This window comes from Malania oleifera, chromosome 10, assembly GCF_029873635.1.
Source record: "Malania oleifera isolate guangnan ecotype guangnan chromosome 10, ASM2987363v1, whole genome shotgun sequence".
NCBI lineage: Eukaryota > Viridiplantae > Streptophyta > Magnoliopsida > Santalales > Ximeniaceae > Malania > Malania oleifera.
Genome location: NC_080426.1, coordinates 818965 through 836886, shown reverse-complemented (window position 1 = coordinate 836886; position 17922 = coordinate 818965). Strand labels below are relative to the sequence as shown.

At 35.1% G+C, this 17922-nt stretch overlaps 1 protein-coding gene across 1 annotated transcript; it reads right to left on the bottom strand.

Annotated features, from left to right (window-relative positions):
• Positions 1-10965: 10965 nt before the first annotated feature.
• LOC131165508 (chalcone isomerase-like protein 2) lies at positions 10966-16512 on the bottom strand. Its single transcript, XM_058123386.1, has 5 exons — positions 16252-16512; positions 16053-16148; positions 15206-15361; positions 11564-11790; positions 10966-11425 (listed from the first exon to the last, which is right to left on the bottom strand). Exons 1-5 carry the CDS (start codon positions 16379-16381, stop codon positions 11261-11263), a joined length of 774 nt encoding a protein of 257 aa, XP_057979369.1. The 5' UTR covers positions 16382-16512; the 3' UTR covers positions 10966-11260.
• Positions 16513-17922: the final 1410 nt, after the last annotated feature.

Sequence of the window (17922 nt, the reverse complement as noted above, 5' to 3'; positions counted from 1 at the left end):
TAGGTAAATAACAAGTCAGTGATGACTCAATTAAATTTCAATATTATTATTCCTCGTTATTTCAGACACTTCTCTGGGACGTTACGACAATACTTACCTCTCTTGAGATTTAAAAAAAAAAAAAATACATTCACCTCATTTGAGGTTTCAAAAATCTCATATACCTCTCCTAAGATTTCAAAAGTTTCACATATTTCCCTTGAAGTTTACTAAAAAGATACAAATATCCTATTATATTTTGCAAAAAAAGAAGTTTTTTTTTTTTTTTTTTCAAAGTGTAAATATCTTAAAAATACATTGTAAAAAAAGGTCATTAAAAATTTTAAAACCTCAAATGTAACAACCTGCTCATTTTTCTCATATTTATTTATTTTATTTATTTATTTATTTTTTATATCAGTCAACATCAGACCAAATCCACACATCACACATACTAGCTCAGCAGGTCACAATCCACCTGGACCCGTGGGTACCAGGGATATAACAGAACATACAGCAGAAGCCTATGCAGCAGAAAATATAAAATCATATACGTTTCATCATAATGTGCATAACACATACCAGAGTTACTACTATCACTATCTCACAGTATATACATTCCAAAATAAATCTAGAGACATTTCTCACAAAAATCTTAACTGTCCCAACCAAAAACTTACCCTTCCAAAGAGAGCAAACACTGCTCTAGATCAGCGGGGTTTTTCCCGCTCTCATATCAGGGGCTCCTGAAATATGTATAAGATTTAGGGGTGAGACACCTCTCAGTAAGGGAAATAAACTAATACTAGTATGTGGCAACATAAGTAATTCGTGTTCAACATATATCATATATAATATATTTAGTACTGTTTCATCAAATATGGGAAAACATATATATATATATATATATAATCAACATGGCACAACATACTGCATTTTCATAACATAATATCTCATCTTATATCGTAATAATAATATCATAAAACAATCCTGGTAGGTTAGCTGGCTGTTGTCATGTATTACCCCCACATGATTGGGTTGTGTGGCCCGAAGGCGAGACCTAACAATGGTTGGCTGACAACTGTCAAGTCGATAGTCTAGTCTGTAGGTCCGATGGGTCTACCCAAACTGGTCCGTACACCAGGGGCGATAACAGCACACTCCTCAAACATAATCACATCGACCATCCAATCTCACACCACTCCGTACAACGGCGTTAACACAGATATCATGATCACGAGGACCATGGACACATAGCAACGGTACCGTGCAAGTGCTAGCCTAAACCAAGCCAATTAGGTTATGATATCATATACATATAATGAAACCGTTATACATAAATATCTCATTTCATTTATTTTCACATCAATCGTATCATTTCACATATATACATGTATCATAAAAATCATTGGCCCGTACGCCGGTATTTCTCATTTTAACATAGTCCGGCCCGTACGCCGGCAAATCACATAGCACAGCCCGTACGCTGGCAAACCACATAGCACAATTCGTACGTCAGCAAACCACATAGCACGGCTCGTACGCCGGCAAATCACATAGCACAACCCGTACGCCGGCAAATCACATAGCACGGCCTGTACGCCGGCAAACATATCCACACACACACACACACACACACACATATACATATATATATATATATATATATATATGTACAAAAACATCTCAGCCCGTACGCCGGTTTTCTCTCATAAAAATCCACATCATCCTCATTCCCAGAAAACAGCATTACACAATATTTTTACTCATGCCACAATAGATTTTCCACATACTCAACATACGATCATTTTCACAGTATTTCGCAAATATAAAACATATATATATAATCATATACATTTTCCATAAATCAAATAATAACTATATATATATATATATATATATATATATAAGCATTTTCCAAAACAGTACTAGCCTAGTTTATCCTATTACCTGATTTCTGGAAAACCCCTAATAAAACTACCCCGCACCCGTAGGGTTCCTAACTCAACACCCTGAAAATGAAAAATCCTAGAATTAAAGTTCAGTATTTTGAAGCGCACACTATTTTCCTCAACTGCCAAAAACCCAAGTATTTGGTAGAAAGTTTTTACCCAAAAGCATTCAAGTTTAACACCTGAGGGGTTTCCTGACCAATACTCCGAAACTGAAAACCCCCAGTATTAAATTTCAGTATTTTCATGCGCACAACATTTCTTATAACTAGCGCAAGACCAAATATGGCTTAAAAAGCCTTACCTCAACTCTGGAATGATTTCCAACTAGCTTTCTCCCATGATCCGCTCCGGCAGATTTGAAGAGAACTCCGCCAGGAGCGTCGTGGTGACTTTGGATCGTCGATCTGACGACTAGTGGGGCCGAAAACGTAGAGAGAAGGGAGAGGGAACCAGAGAGAGAGAGAGAGGTTTCGTAAAAAAATAATATTTCTCTCGGATTTTTCCTTCTTATAAAACAGGATTTCGTCGACGAGCCCGACCTTCGTCGACGAGTCATTCACAAATTTCGTAGATGAAATCCACTCCTCATCGACAAAATTCAGTCAGCTCAAAAACCCCTCTCGGCATTTCTTCGCCGACGAAGCCCTGTGTTCGTCCACGAATTCTCTTAAGCCTTCGTCGATGAAACCTTGTATTCGTTGACGAAGCTGGGCAGCTTCCTTCTTTATTTTATTTTGTTTCCATTCCCTTTTCTTTTCCTTCCAAAATGCAATGTCGTCGACGACTTCCTTTTGTTTCCGGTCTCCATTTCTCAACCTTTATTATTTAAATACCATTCTAAATTCGAGTCATTACATCAAAAGTGATTCTTGAAATTTTGAAACTTCAGAAAATATGGGTGTCTTTTATATAAATTTTAGGAAAAATCATTATCTTTTTTAGTATAAAAAACATATGAGTATAAGAAGTCTAAAATGGACTACATCTCTCCACACATTATAGGAGGATGTAGCAACTCGCGAGATACTTGTGTGCCTACATTCCTAGGTTATGTCATTGCTCCTGCAATTTGCTAATTGCTGTAGACACCTAAAATTGTTCGGGGTCTTATACAATAAAAATAAAAATAGAATTTTTATTATTTCATACAAAAATACAAAAAAAAAATAGAGATGTAGAAAAAGGAAAAAATACATTTTGTACATTGAAAAAAAAAAAACAAGAGGTGGGTCAGCAATCTTCAATCTACGGCAAATTTGCAACCTACGAGAAAGAGGGAAAAAAAAAAGGGTTAAACATGTGTTGAAATTTAGAAATAAATGTGTTAGTCTGAGTTGTTACATGATCATAATTGTTGTATTTTGATGATAACAACTCATTAGTGGTTTTAAGTTAAACTAATCTTTGCATACTAAGTTGTGGCAGGTATAAGTGGTGAAATCACATAGATATTGATTTTAGTGCAAAGATCATGTAATGGCCCCACTTTTGGGCGTTGTCACTTTCTTTATAGGCCTTGCGCCCGTGGCAACAACAGGTACCTATTAGAGCACTCACCAAGCACCCTACCCCGTACGATAGGCCTACTCAGCAAGCCCCTAAACAAAGAGTCCTACTTCTCCACAATCATTCATAAGCGAGAGTTCCTGAGGATTGAGAGACATTAGCTGTTCCTTTGCTCTGACACCACCTGTAACTCCCTGACCCACCACGTTGGCTCAAGGTGCTACTTTAGTGACGTCTATGTATCTAATACCTTATTCATCATATATGAAACACATATACGTAGTGGAAATAAAATAAAAAAATCCTTAAATTACATTACCAGAGTTCTAATTACTATTATACACAAATGTCTCCAAATATCCATATTACAACTCAAAATACTTAACCAAAAAGGAAACTCGGTCTAAACACATTACATGTATCAACTATACAACAAGCTCAACCCCTCTAGTCAGCTAAACACGATCCCTAGGGTTTCCTAAAATGATAGTTTGTAAAGTAGGGGTGAGACATAACTCAGTAAAGGAAAGACTATGTTAATGTCAGTGTGTGGCCAACATGCATTTAGTGCACAGAAAATAACCAGTTCACTAAGTAGATAAACACATTTATGAAATCATTCTATTTTACACTCACACACACAATTAATTGAGGATAGGGAAGATTACCCGCTCATACAAGTAGCTCCCCTCAGCTCTAATACCATTACTACTACTAGGGCACTCACCTTTCTCAGCAAGCCCTCGAAGTTATCTTATTAATTATTCGTATTCATATAAATTAATAGATATGCATATAAGACACACCCTATGACAAACACGTCATTTACTTCCCCCATGGCACGGGTTGTGAGGCCCGAAGGCTGGACTAATGTCCTGGGGGATCCACCCAGACAATAGTCATCTGTACTCTCTGCTAACATACTCCGCAGGTACATGCAGCTCCAACTGCTGGTCCGATTGCCCTTACCCAGGGGGTACATTTACCTCACGTAGGCAAATCGGACAAGGCCACCCTACACCTCTCAACACAGGTGTGGGCGCACACGACCACATAACAAATTCCTAGCAAGGATACCATGCTCACAATACACTGGTCCCCAAGATTCCTAAAGCATATCATGCAATTTAGATAATAGAAATCACCATTTAAAACATTAATTCACACATATTCTTGTTATTCCAAAACCTGGCCCCCAGCCACAAAATACAACCCGGCGTATAGCCGTCAATTAAAACTCGGCCCTCAGCTGTCAAATAATAATCCTGACCCTTAGCCAATCAAACAATACCAGACCACTAGCTGTTATTTCAAGCTTTTGCATTTTATAAATAGTTCTAGTATTTTTGCAAGCATTTCTAGTATTTCTCAAATAATTCAGTATTTTATAATTTTCAATCCATTCGGATCATCTGCCACACAATTTCACATTTAAACACACTCATATAAATATTCAACTCTCCACCATTCATTTTATACAAAATTACATATCATATATCCTAATTTTGTAAAATGAATCAATCCGAACGGGGTTTTCAAAAATAACCTCTAAATTCTCAAATCAAGTTGTATATATAAACATAACAATTAAATTGTTTCCAAATTTCATAAAATTACTAATTTAACTTAATTCCCTTACCTAGTTTCTTGAAACTACACCAGTAGGGACTCCAAAACGATGTCTGTGGTGCTCACCCGAACCCTAATTCAATAATCCTAATTTAATCAAATCAACTCCAAATAAAATATTATTTTAACATTTCCTAAGCTCATAAATTTCAAATAACAATTAAACCCTCGAAAACAATCAATTTCCTTAATTCCCTAAATCTCACTTTCGCTTTGGAGTGGTGCCTAAGATCCCCAAATTGAAAATTCGCTCCGGCCAAAATGACGATGATCGAGACTAGGACCCCATAGTGGTGCCCGATCGTCGATTTTGCTAAAGATTCAAGGAGAAATTGAGGAAAGATAAGGAGTATACCTTTCCCCATGAGTGGTGCCTATGTCGCTCCCGCAACAAATCTACTCCGGTAGGAATGTCAGTGGTGAAGATAAGAACCTAGCAGTATCTTCAATTTTTCAATCGGTTGAATATTTGTCGAGAAATTAAGGAGACTAGAAGAAAGGAGATGAGGAGAGACGGAGAGTGAGGCGGGGAGAGAGAGATGATCTCTCTCTGTAATTCAGGCCTGAGGAAGTTTACTTCCTCAGGAGGTTACCTACATGTATATAATATATATTATTATAATATTATATTATTAAATTAATAATAATTATTATTTAAAATTAAAAAATTATTTATTTTATTTTTAATTTTTAATTTTTTTTTTTACATTTCCATGCATACAATTTTTGGGATCATTACAGATCAAGTGAACATTCTCATAGGCAAAGATCAAGTGGACATTCAAGTAGGAAAGATTAAAGTGAACAATCATTCGGAAGAACTCAAGCATATCTAATAAAGTAAATATAAAGTCATAATGTAATGGGGAGTGTTTGAAGTAGAAACTGTTGTAATTCTTGCAGTATTGTTTCACGTATGTTTATTGAGTAAAAGTTGAGCAAATTGCATGTCCATACTAGTTCATAAGAGTATATAGGATTTCACTAAGTCATAAGTTTAATACTAATAGTTTTCAAAGATAAAATAAAAAGTTTGATAAAAATATATTATACTTAAATGTATTTTAATATGGGACAAGTTTTAAATCATCTTTGTAAGGACCTGCTTAATTAAAATGATTTTTTTTCCACTGTAATAATTATCATACTCTGATACCATAATATTATCCTAAGCAGCGAGAAGCATAACACAATTAAACGTTTCCATACATAATGATATACCCTATTGTACAATACCAAAGTGCTATCATGTTTCCCAAAAATATATATACATGTGATACTAATTTCCCCAAAATTGTCCTCAACTAGCTAGGGCAAATACAAAAACCCTCCACTGTACTCACTTTGTTGTCAGGGCACTACAGACGCCCCTCTACCTGCGAGCCTTATCTGCTCGCCTACCTGAATCACCAGAAAAAGGTTTCAACACTGGGATGAGCCAACACTCAGTAAGACGATATATGCTATTACTAGTGTATGGCAAACGAGTCATCATATCATAAAAATTTGTTTCCATATAATCATGTATATCTGGATCTATAAATACAGTACAAATCATATATTCATTACCATTTTCATATCATTTAACACATCTGCATTTAAGTTACTATTCAAAATACTTCTAACATATATAAGTAACACCCTGGTCTCTGTAAATCATAATATACATAATAATAACTGTAAAAACTTCCCCTGTGGATATCTGTATGTCATTATTTAATCCCTCATGATAGGGTTGTGCGGCCCGTAGGTGGGATCTACACTGGCTGGCCAACCAGGTAAATCACTATACTCCCTCGGTCGATCTGCCCACCTCTACCTATATCTAATGGGGAGCCTGTCCACGTCAAGGGGACTATACGATTGACCTATAGCCTATTATCTGAATAGGCGGTTGCACTCTGTAAACTGTATACTGCATATAGCTACGGTACCGTGCTCTGTAAACTGTATGGTCCAATAGGGTCTAATACTATATACGTATTCAAATATATATATATATATATATATATATATATATACTCTTTCACTGTTTTCATCATGTTTTCAAAATTACCATAACGCTATCTTTCTATTCTATACATACTATAACTGTAGCATCTCGAAGCTATCTCTGTATAACTGTCTATATATTCTGTAAATGCTTTGTCTGTATACTTTGAATGTTATGATAATAGAAATCATGGCATGCTTTAAACTCTGTAAATCATAATGCTGGAACTGCATAATCATAATACTGTATCCGTAATTCGTATAGTCATGGTGTTAAAAGCCGTAAAATCATGGTACTGTAATTCACATAATCATAGCACTAAAATACATAAAATCATGAAACTACAATTCATAAAACATACTCCCATACTACATACATATTTCTCAAGTCACACCATATTTGAGTGCATAATTTTCATAAATAAATACACTACATAATATTTAGAAATTTCCTAGCATAGCATATATCCCTTACCTTAACTTCAAAAAGCCCCTAATGTACTCTAGCCTAATACCCACAGGGCCTCCTACAAAAATACCCTGAAACCAATATTTTCCAGAACTAAATATCAATATTTTTCTACCTACATTATTTCTTATAACTACCATGAGGCCGAAAAGTGGCTAAAAGGGCTTACCCTGAATTTGGGATGATTTCCAACTTTGATTTCCCGACGATCCGCTCCGATAGAAGCGTAGAGAACTCCTCCAAGAGCGTTGTGGTAGCTTCGAATCGTCGATCCGGCGACTGGTGGGGCCGAAAATGAAGAGAGAAGGGAGAGAGAGTCACAGGAGAGAGAAAGCGGCGAGAGAAAATGAGAAATATCTTGGTTTCCCGCCTTTTATAGGGCCAGGTTCGTCGACGAGCCCTTCACAAAATTCGTCGACGAGACCGTATGTTTGTTGACAAAATTCAGAGCACCCCGAACCGTCTCTCGGTATTTTCTCGTCAACGAAGTGAAATTCTGAAGACCTTCATCGACAAAACCTTATGTTCGTTGACGAAGCCAGAAAAATTTCTTAAAATTAAATTAAATTATTTTATTCTCCAAATTACAATGTTATCTACGGCCTCCTTCTATTTCTGTATCTATTTTCTCTCCCTCTTTATCATTAAAATACTCATTTTTCTTCGGGTCACTACAATCTTAGTGTTGTAATCTTTTAGAGACTTGGTCCTAATTGGGTTAAAACCTCATTTAAGCACCTAAAAATCAAGTTAATGAAGAAATAGGGCAAATCGTCGATGGTTTGGCCTAGGTGAATTGACAGTTTCAGGCAGAGAGCTTAACGGATTTTGGTCAGTATGAAATCGTCCATGGTTTAAGGGGAAACCGTCAACAATTTGAGGAATCCGTCGACAGTTTGAGTCGAGATTCTAAATCCAACGACTATAAACGACTAGTTTTCAAAGTGATTAATCATTTTATAAGCCCAACGACCATAAAATGGCTAGTAGCTCAAATTGCCTATAAATACAAGTCCAAAGGCTTGTTTAAACATTGATTTAGTAATTACATATCATTTCCAAGCACATTACATTTTAGTTCATCATCTTTGTGCTCAGCATCTCTCTTGCTATTTAATCTCGTCGTGATTCATTACTTTGAGAGAGTTGTGTGAGGTTTGCATCGTATCAAATATCAGCTCATTTAATAAGCATTGTTGCTGTTATTCATATTCATTTTGTAAGGGTTCTTTGTGAACCAAGTGTTAAAGGGATTGGTTTCCTTGTTTGGGCTCTGTGTGAGCAAAAGGGATTTGTTCCCGTGTGAAGGTTCTTGGTGAACCAAATTGCAAGGGTTCTTGGTGAACCTTGGTGAAAGGCTCTGGGCAAGCATAAAGGGATTGGTTCCCTTGTGGTGTAAAAGTTTCTCTGCTAGTGAAGGAGATTATGATAGTGGATTGAGAATCCTTGAGTGTGCCTCAAGGCGTGAACGTAGGCAAGGGGCTGGACCAAGTTAATATAGTTTGTCAAACTTTTCTTCCCTGTACTCTTTAATTTATATCTTGTGCATGATTTACTTTGTATATATTGTGATATAATCATTTGTATCTTGTCAACATTTCATATTTTGTAGAGAAAATCAAAAATATGCAAAAGAGTCTATTCACCCCCCTCTAGACTCGACTCTAGGGCCAACAAAATGGGATAATCTAAATTGAATTGCTGATTGATGAAATTGAAGACAAATTGATAATCAGAATCAATCAATCAATTACAATTTAATTAAACTATTCCTCATAAGCCTATAAATAGAGAGATTTTTACAAAGAAGGGGCACACAATGTAATAAGCATTTAGAAAAAGAAATCCATTGAGAAGTTCTAGACACAGAAATATTAAGAAAGTGAGGCATTTAGAGAGAGATTCACACACAAAAATTCGCATGCAGGGAGTTATACATAAATATTCAGAGAGTAAGGCTAAGACAGGTATTCAAATAGAGTTATATAAAGAGAATTTGCACACAACAAGGAAGTATTTTAAGCAATAAGAGCAAATTCAATTTGAGAACTTAGAGGAATTGTCGAGGGAAATTTTGGAAAAATGCTAAAAATGTTCAAAAATTCTACAAAGATTTTGAAAAATCTGGGAATGCTTTTAAAGATATATATATATATATATATATATATATATATATATATTTATGATTTTCATGATTTGTGTGTATGTGCGTTCCAATGATTCAAAAAAGGGTAAAAAGATATTTCAGACCTCGCCTGTATTAGTTTTGAGGGGGGTTTATCTAAAAAGATCCCCTCGTTTGGAGGTCTTATTAGACATTTTAATCACACTTTGATTTTCATTTTCATTTTAAATTTTTCTTATTTATTTATTTATTTATTTTATTTGTTTGTTTGTTTAATTATTTATTTCAAATGGGTTGATTAAAGACCATTAGCTTTAATTTTAGGATAGTTCATGATTAATTAGATACCGTTCATAGAACGGGTGTGTAGGATGTGCTGATACCTTCCTATCATATAACTGAACTCTCAATCCCAACTTTGGAAAAAGCAGACTAAGACTACTAGTTCCTTGGCTTAAGAATAATCTAAGGACCAATAAATGAGTAGCAATTAATTAGGTGATCTAAACGCACTAAGGTAAATAATAGGTTAGTGACGATTCCATTCAAATTTCAATATCTATTATCCCTCACCATTCTAGACTCTTCTCCAACACGTTGTAACAATTGCAATCGAAAAAGAAAGGTATTTCAATGAGATGATTAACACCCAATCTACTTATCGATGCTATATGGTACTTTACTCTATTATAAGGAGAACTACAGCCACATCCTTTCAAGTAATGACGCCATTAAACTTGAATAAACATCCAAATTGAGGTATAATGTCATAAACATCCATTTATCTAAGCCTTAAGCATCATGTTATGCTTGTATTTTTATTGCTTTTTATGTTATGTTTGGGAGCATACATTTTTTTTATTTTAAATTTGAATTTGGGTGAGTTTGAATAAAATATAATATAATTTTATATTGTATTTTGTTCAAATTCACACAAATTTAAATTCAAGGTCTTTCCCAAATATAGGGTTAATAATTTTTTGTTACAGAAAAAAGAAAAAGAAAAAAAAAAAGACGTAGGGAGAGAGTGAGAGGATCTTGTCCAATCTTTGATTTGATGGAATGGAATGGATAAGGAGTGAAATATAATGAAAATTACAATGACAAATTTGTAAAATTACAATGACTATTTCTCCATTCAATTCTATTGTTTGGGATCAGACAAAACCATTATATACCAAATTTTTATGGCTCAAGTATGGTGGTTATCGCTCTGTTTGTGGAGAAATCGTGCACATGTGACCAATTTAAGTTCAAGAAATGAAATTAAAGAAGAGTTAACCGATTGAGATCGAGTCAACAAACACCCATGACAAAAACATAAATATTTATTTTATTTTATCAATAATAATATAAAAGAGGCACCCATGCTGATACTGCAGGCAATGCTAATCCTCACAAGAAAGCAAAGATAACATCTCCAAATTAACTATCCAGATTTCAACTGGAGAAGAATAAGAAAGCCACACATATTTTATATTCAGGGATACTTGAGTTTAGATTTCAAATTTGCATCCGTGTGAATTTAGATTAAAAATCATCAACACACAAGTACAAATTTTAAAACTAAAATTCAAACTCCCAGCCACAACCCTAGTAGTTGACCTAATCAGAAGAGAGGCGAGCAGAGAGGGCGTTGGCCAAGGAGGAGATGGTGGTGGGGGACACTCCTCTGCTCCCTCCCAAGTACCATTCCATTATCATCTCTGCCACGTTCCCGTTCTCCACCTCTATCTTACTCGCATCTTTCCCTTCCGTTTCAAACCCAATCTGCATTTTACCATAGAATAATAATGAGAGATTTTATCAGGATGCAAGAATGTCATGACATGTTCAGTTATCACAGTCAACATCTTATCTTAAAATATTTCAATATTCGTATAAACATTGTAAGAAAGAGTTTATTACCTGGACAGTGTTGGAGGAAGGTGGAAAATGATAGGTGATGACGGAATTTCTCTTCAAATATTTGGACTGGAAGAACTCGGCCACTCTCTCCAGGGCCTCTTCCTCCTCCTCCTCGTACTTGTCCATCGCTGCCAGTCGATCCCGTACTGTGGTCTCTAGCTGCACCCCGTACTGCGATCCCTTTATTTCCTTTATTACCACTATTCTCAAAAATTTCTCAACTGGAGCTGCATACCAACATGCATATTGTAAATGCAATTGCTAATACTCTACACAATTGAGATCAAGTGGGTGAGTATGGGATGCCATTGTTAATTTCTATGCGTACATGAAAGGGGATTGTTAATTTCTATAAATTATTATTATTTTTTAAAAAAGATAAAAATATAAAAATATAACAATATAAGCAGGTACATAAAAAAATGAAGATATATTTGTTGTGCAGAGTGTTGAATGCCAATGTGCAACGGAAACCACAAATCGAATTAGAACGTGTAATGCATCAACCAACAATGAACAATACGTAAACAATCCATCACAAAGAGAATAAAGGAAAGCAAATAATCAAAACACAAGAATTTACGTGGTTCGAAAATGTACCTACGTCCATAGGAGCAGGCGACTGATTTTCACTATTATTCGTCAAAAACTACAGTGAAAGGTTACAAATATTATTTATAGTCTAATCCTATGTGTACAAAAGATTTAGAAACTATCTAAAATACTCCTGTAATAAATCCTGAAGGAAAATCCTCCAAATCCTTCAAACTACTCATCTTCTTGATTCAAAATTCGCGTTTAGCGCCGAAAACCACGTCTCTATTGATCACCACTTTGTTTGCCATTGGATCTCATAGCTTGAACCCTTTCACCCCTTTCTGATGCACCATCTAAAATTTGCCTCAAACTTTGATCCCTCCTCGCCAGAAATGTGCACATAGGTTGGACACCTAAATACTCTCAAGTCAGAGTAATCTACCTTGTTACCTATCCACACCTCCTCAGAAACTTTCCCAATGCTCTTTGGGATCCGTTAACTAAGAAACAAGGCACACTCACCGCCTCGGCCCAAAAATTCTTGGCAAGCTCAGCATTCAATCTAAGATATCGAGCCCTTTCAGATAGGGTTCATTTCATCCTTTCTATCACACCATTTTGTTGTAGTGTCTTGCATACTGTAAAATTTCTCATTATGCCATGTTGCTCGCACAATTATCTGAAGCTCAAATTTGTGTACTCAGTGTCATTGTCTGACCTCAAAAACTTAATATTTCTCCCAGTCTAGTTTTTCACCTTAACTTTCCATAATTTAAACTTGACAAACGCATCTGACTTGTGTCATATGAAGTACACACAAACCTTTCGTGAGTAATCATCGATGAAAGTCACGAAGTACATATGTCTTCCTCGTGATGCTACTCTCACCGACCCCCAAACATCCGAATGAATGTACTTGAGTATGCCCTCCGTCTTTTGCATGACTGTCATGAACTAAACCCTATTCTACTTTCCAAGCACACAATACTTGCAAAAATTCAGTTTGCATGATTTGACTCCCTTCAAAAGATTTCTCTTGTGAAGCTCCTTCATTCCAAGCTCACCTATATGCCCTAATTGCATATACCACAAAAAAGTACTGTCCAACTTAGACTCTGCAGCTGCAACTCCACCTACAACTTTAGTTCGCAGTAGTGTATATATATTCCCTGATACTTTCAGCCCCTTCATCACAGTCAAAACACCCTTGCTCACCTTCATTACCCCACTTTCAAACTTGTAACTAAACTCGTTACAGTCTAAAGTATCCAATGAAATCAAATTCTTTATCAACTCCGGTATGTGCCTAACATCACATAACGTTCTCACTACACCATCATACATCTTGATTCAGATGTTCTTCATTCTGACAACTTTGTAGACAACATCGTTTCCCATCAAAACAAAACTAGAATTCACCAATATGTAAGCGGTGAACCAATCTCTGTTGGGCGTCATATGATAAGAGCATGCCGAGTCTAAGATCCAAGAATCTGAGAGCTCATTTGAACTGGATGAAACTGAGAGCATATCACCGTCACCACTCCTTAAGTCTTTTTCTTTCACTACATTCATCATGTTTAATGAACCTTCTTTGTTTTCAGCATTCCCCTTCTTCCTTTCAGGATAATCCGATTTTATATGCCCTTTTTTTCCGCACTTAAAATACCGTACATCCTTCCTCTTCCTAGAATTGGACCGAGCCTTATTATTACTCGGTCCTCCCTGAAACTTACTTCTCCCATGATCCTAATTACCTTTCACCAAGAGACCTTCACATTTATAACTCGTGATATCCTCCAACTATAGAGTTTCTTTTCCTCATGTTAGAGTCGTAACCAGATTCTCAAACGTAGGAGACGTAGGTAGGGAATTCAGCAACATCAACGCTTTGTCTTCGTTCTCGAACTTCACATCAACCCGCTTTAGATTACTGGTGATCTGATTGAATACATTGATGTGTTGATTTAGATCCAAACCCTTTGTCATCTTAAACCGATAAAGCTTTTGCTTCAGATATAACTTGTTTGTCATCGACTTGGACATGTACCGGCTCTCCAGTTTCTTGTCGCCTGCGATTCCTCACCCATGACATGATACATCACGTCATCGGCCAGAAAAATCCTGATAGTAGTCATAGCTTTCACTTCCAACTCGTGTCGTCCATGCCTTACGACTATTTTCCGTATAATGCCTTCACCATACCTTACTGCACCAACAAGTCCTTAACCATCCTCTGCCAAAGTCCGAAAATTCTTGTTCCATCAAACTTAAAAACATCAAACTTTGCTAAAGAAATCTTGGTCATTGCAACTAATAGCTCTGATACCAAATTTGTTGTGCAAAGTGTTGAATGCCAATTAATGCGCAACGGAAACCACAAATCGATTTGGAGCGTGCAATGCAGCAACCAACGATGAATAATACATAAACAATCACTCACAAAGAGAATAAAAGAAAGCAAATAATTAAAGACACAAGAATTTACATGGTTCAACAATGTGACTACGTCTATGGGAGCAAGAAAACGGCTGATTCTCACTATTATTTGTCAAAAACTACAATCAAAGGTTACAAATAGTGTTTATATGTTAACCCTATGTGTATAGAATGTTTAGAAACTATTTAAAATACTTTTGTAGTAAATCCTAGAGGAAAATCCTCCAAATCCCCCAATTTACTAATCTTCCTGATTCAAAATCCGTGTTTAGCGTTGAACAATACCGTTGACGGATTTAGCATAAACGTTGACGGTTTAATACCGAGGCTGATTCCTATAGACCGAAACTATCAACGGTTTCCCTAAAACCATCGACGATTATCTCTCGAGGGTGAACCGTCGACAAAACAGTCGACAGTTCTTCCTACAACCCAGTTTTCTTATTCTTTATTTCACCATGTTTTTTCGGTGCATGCATTCCACTCAAAATGAGCCACATATTGAACATATTTAATTATGCATGTCTTTATTTGATAGTGTGTATAGTATAACTAGACTGATAAATTAAAAAGGGCTTTGAAATTTGAACTAATTAGCACAATACGTAGTGATGCAGGAAACTGAAATAAATAAACAAAAATGTAGAAATTTGAATAAGTGCGTACCAGAGATAAGGGCATGAAAGAAGGCATCGTCCTTGGAAAGGTGGGGCCCAGATTTGCCCTTCCATTGTTGCAAATGATTCAGGATGTGGGGGTCCAGGTACACCCCTATTGCCGTAAACTTGATTTGCAAGAAGTGTATCTCTATGTCTGTAATTCCTGTGAATTCGCATTTGCATGCCTAATTAGTCATTTATTGCGCACCAACATATATTTATATGTATTGATTAAAATATCTATCTACCCCCAAACTACTGTTAACTTGTTGGCATGCATGAGTTTCTAAATTTAAGTGAGACTCCAATATTTAAACTTAACTTTAACTTATATAAGATCAAAAAATAAAAAATCATCAAGGGATCAATAGAAATGAATAGGAAGGATATAACGTCCATTAATTAAAATAAGGAATTAGTACACTAATTTTTACTCCCTAATAACATATGTATAGTCAAAATGTAATCCTTAGCCAAGGATAAGGCGGTGGAGCCAAACAAAGTAGTCTCGAAAATTCCAGATTTTATAAAGAACGTAAAAGGAGCCAACAATGTGGACATCGAAGAAGGGCAGTCCCTAGGAATTTAAAAAAAAAAAAAAAAATTGAAGATAATTGACTAACTGAAAACTGGTAAAAGAATTTCACAACCACCCCTCAATAGGAGAAACTCAACAAACAAATCCAAATAAAAATACCAGAATTTCACACAATCAAATAATCCAAGGTGAATAAACAAATTAAGCAATGTTGTTGGCATGCGCATGCATATATGGGTAGGTTTAAATAGTAATTAATTGATGAATTAATGGAGGTAGGAGTAATTAAGGAGAGGAATAAGAGAAGAGCTGTTACCATGGGCAAACAGAGGGAGCGGATTGGGGGAGGAGGGGTTGATCTTCAACTGGGAAGGAAAGGGGAACTCGTCCACCATCATCATTTCACTACCCACTGCGCCCACATACATACACATACAAATAATTAATTTTAAAATTCATAAATGAACGCAGCAATAGTATTAATAAGTTGAAGAGAGAGAGAGAGAGAGAGATACTTGTTGTTGAAGAAGAAGATGAAAGCTTTGAGTTGGGAAAGAGGAGGCAGTAGGCGTCGGTGGGGGTTGGGCTGGCTGCAGCAACCAGGAAGCAATACAGAAGAAAACTGGGGGCCGCGAAAGGGGGCATTTATACATATAGAAGATAGAAAGATAGGCAGCTAACTTTCCAAATGGTAGCTACCTGCACGCGCATGCATTCCTTTCGGTCAATTTAGTTATAATTCACTAGCGTTTTTAATTAATTGGTTCTTCTATTCTATTCTATTCAATGGGTGGGTAGCATATATAACTGGTAGGTGCATGTGCGTACGTGGTGAAATTAGCTTCACAACTACCTTCTCCATCCTATCATCTCATATAAAACATTCATTCTCAGCCCCTATTTTGTCCATTGGTCACTCTGCAAGTAACCGTGCAATATATATATATCCACTACCCTAAAAAAATTCTTTATGAAAAAATTGAATTTTTGAAAATTGTAATGCATGATTAACAACTGTTATAACTAAAATCCGGACCATGTAATTAATTTGAACACATATTTTAGTGATAATATGTACCAAAAAATTAATATAATTAATTTTTTTTTCTACAAAAAAAAAAACACAACTTTAATAATAAAAAAAATGTACACATAATATGATGTTTGCCCCCTTTCTTTTCATGTCATCCTTAATAAGTATATTTAATTTCTAAATAAAGTTAATTATATCATGTTTCATGTACAAGGAAAGTCATTGATCAATGCAAAAAATATTAATGATGAACGATTTTTCTTATCTAAAGAAGCACTTGATTTGGGATTTTTATTTTGTAAAATTTTTAAAAGCATTCGACAGGTGCTCAAATTTGACTCAAATACCAATAATATGCAAAATGCACCAAAATTAGTACGAGTATTCAAGTTAGCCTCTTATTTTATGTGTTTTGATCAATTTTCGTGGTTTAATGAATTTCATCTGACAAAAATGTTTTTACCATTCATTGCTCATGGACGGGATCACTCCGTTTTATTCATTTATAATATTATAATCAATTTATCATCAATTGTTTTCAATATTCGTTCTCATTTATTTATTAATTATTTTAATCATTATTATTTCTTTTACTTATTATGCATAAATAATTGTTATTTTCTTCATTATGATACTTCACACAATTTGCATGCACGCTTGTTAATTTACGAAAAGAAAAAGATTGTCTAACATATATCAATTTTTTATAAAGGCGATATAATTTATTTGGATTTGTATAACACAATGCAACTTCTCATCAGCAAAGTTATCATTAATAAGGATGTTTTAATAATTTTGTTCAGAGTAGCATAAAAATATGAAACTTATTTTAAGAATGATAGTCTTATATTTTGTTTAAAAAAAAAATTGAGGGTCAAAAACTTAATAATGCCGCAATGTTTTTTTTTTTTTTTTTTTTTATTGATTGTTGTTTCCTCAAAAAACAATTACTTCAAAGCCAATCAAATGAAATTCAATATGCAAAAAATATTTTTTTTATAAATTTTTTGATAAAAAATTTTATTTCATTGAAATCATTACATAAATTTTTTATTTCTTAAAGCATTAAAATCATTACATAAATTTTTTTTTAAGTCTGCCAAAGGGCATATGGTTTTAGAGATAATATGAAAATAAATAGTTTATTAATTTT

Coding starts and splice junctions, on each gene's coding strand:
- LOC131165508 (XM_058123386.1), bottom strand. CDS start 16,381: ATGCCCCCTTTCGCGGCCCCCAGTTTTCTTCTGTATTGCTTCCTGGTT. Junction 15,362..16,052: donor GCTCCCTCTGTTTGCCCATG/GTAACAGCTCTT, acceptor GCGAATTCACAG/GAATTACAGACATAGAGATA. Junction 11,791..15,205: donor CTTTCATGCCCTTATCTCTG/GTACGCACTTAT, acceptor GTTGGTATGCAG/CTCCAGTTGAGAAATTTTTG.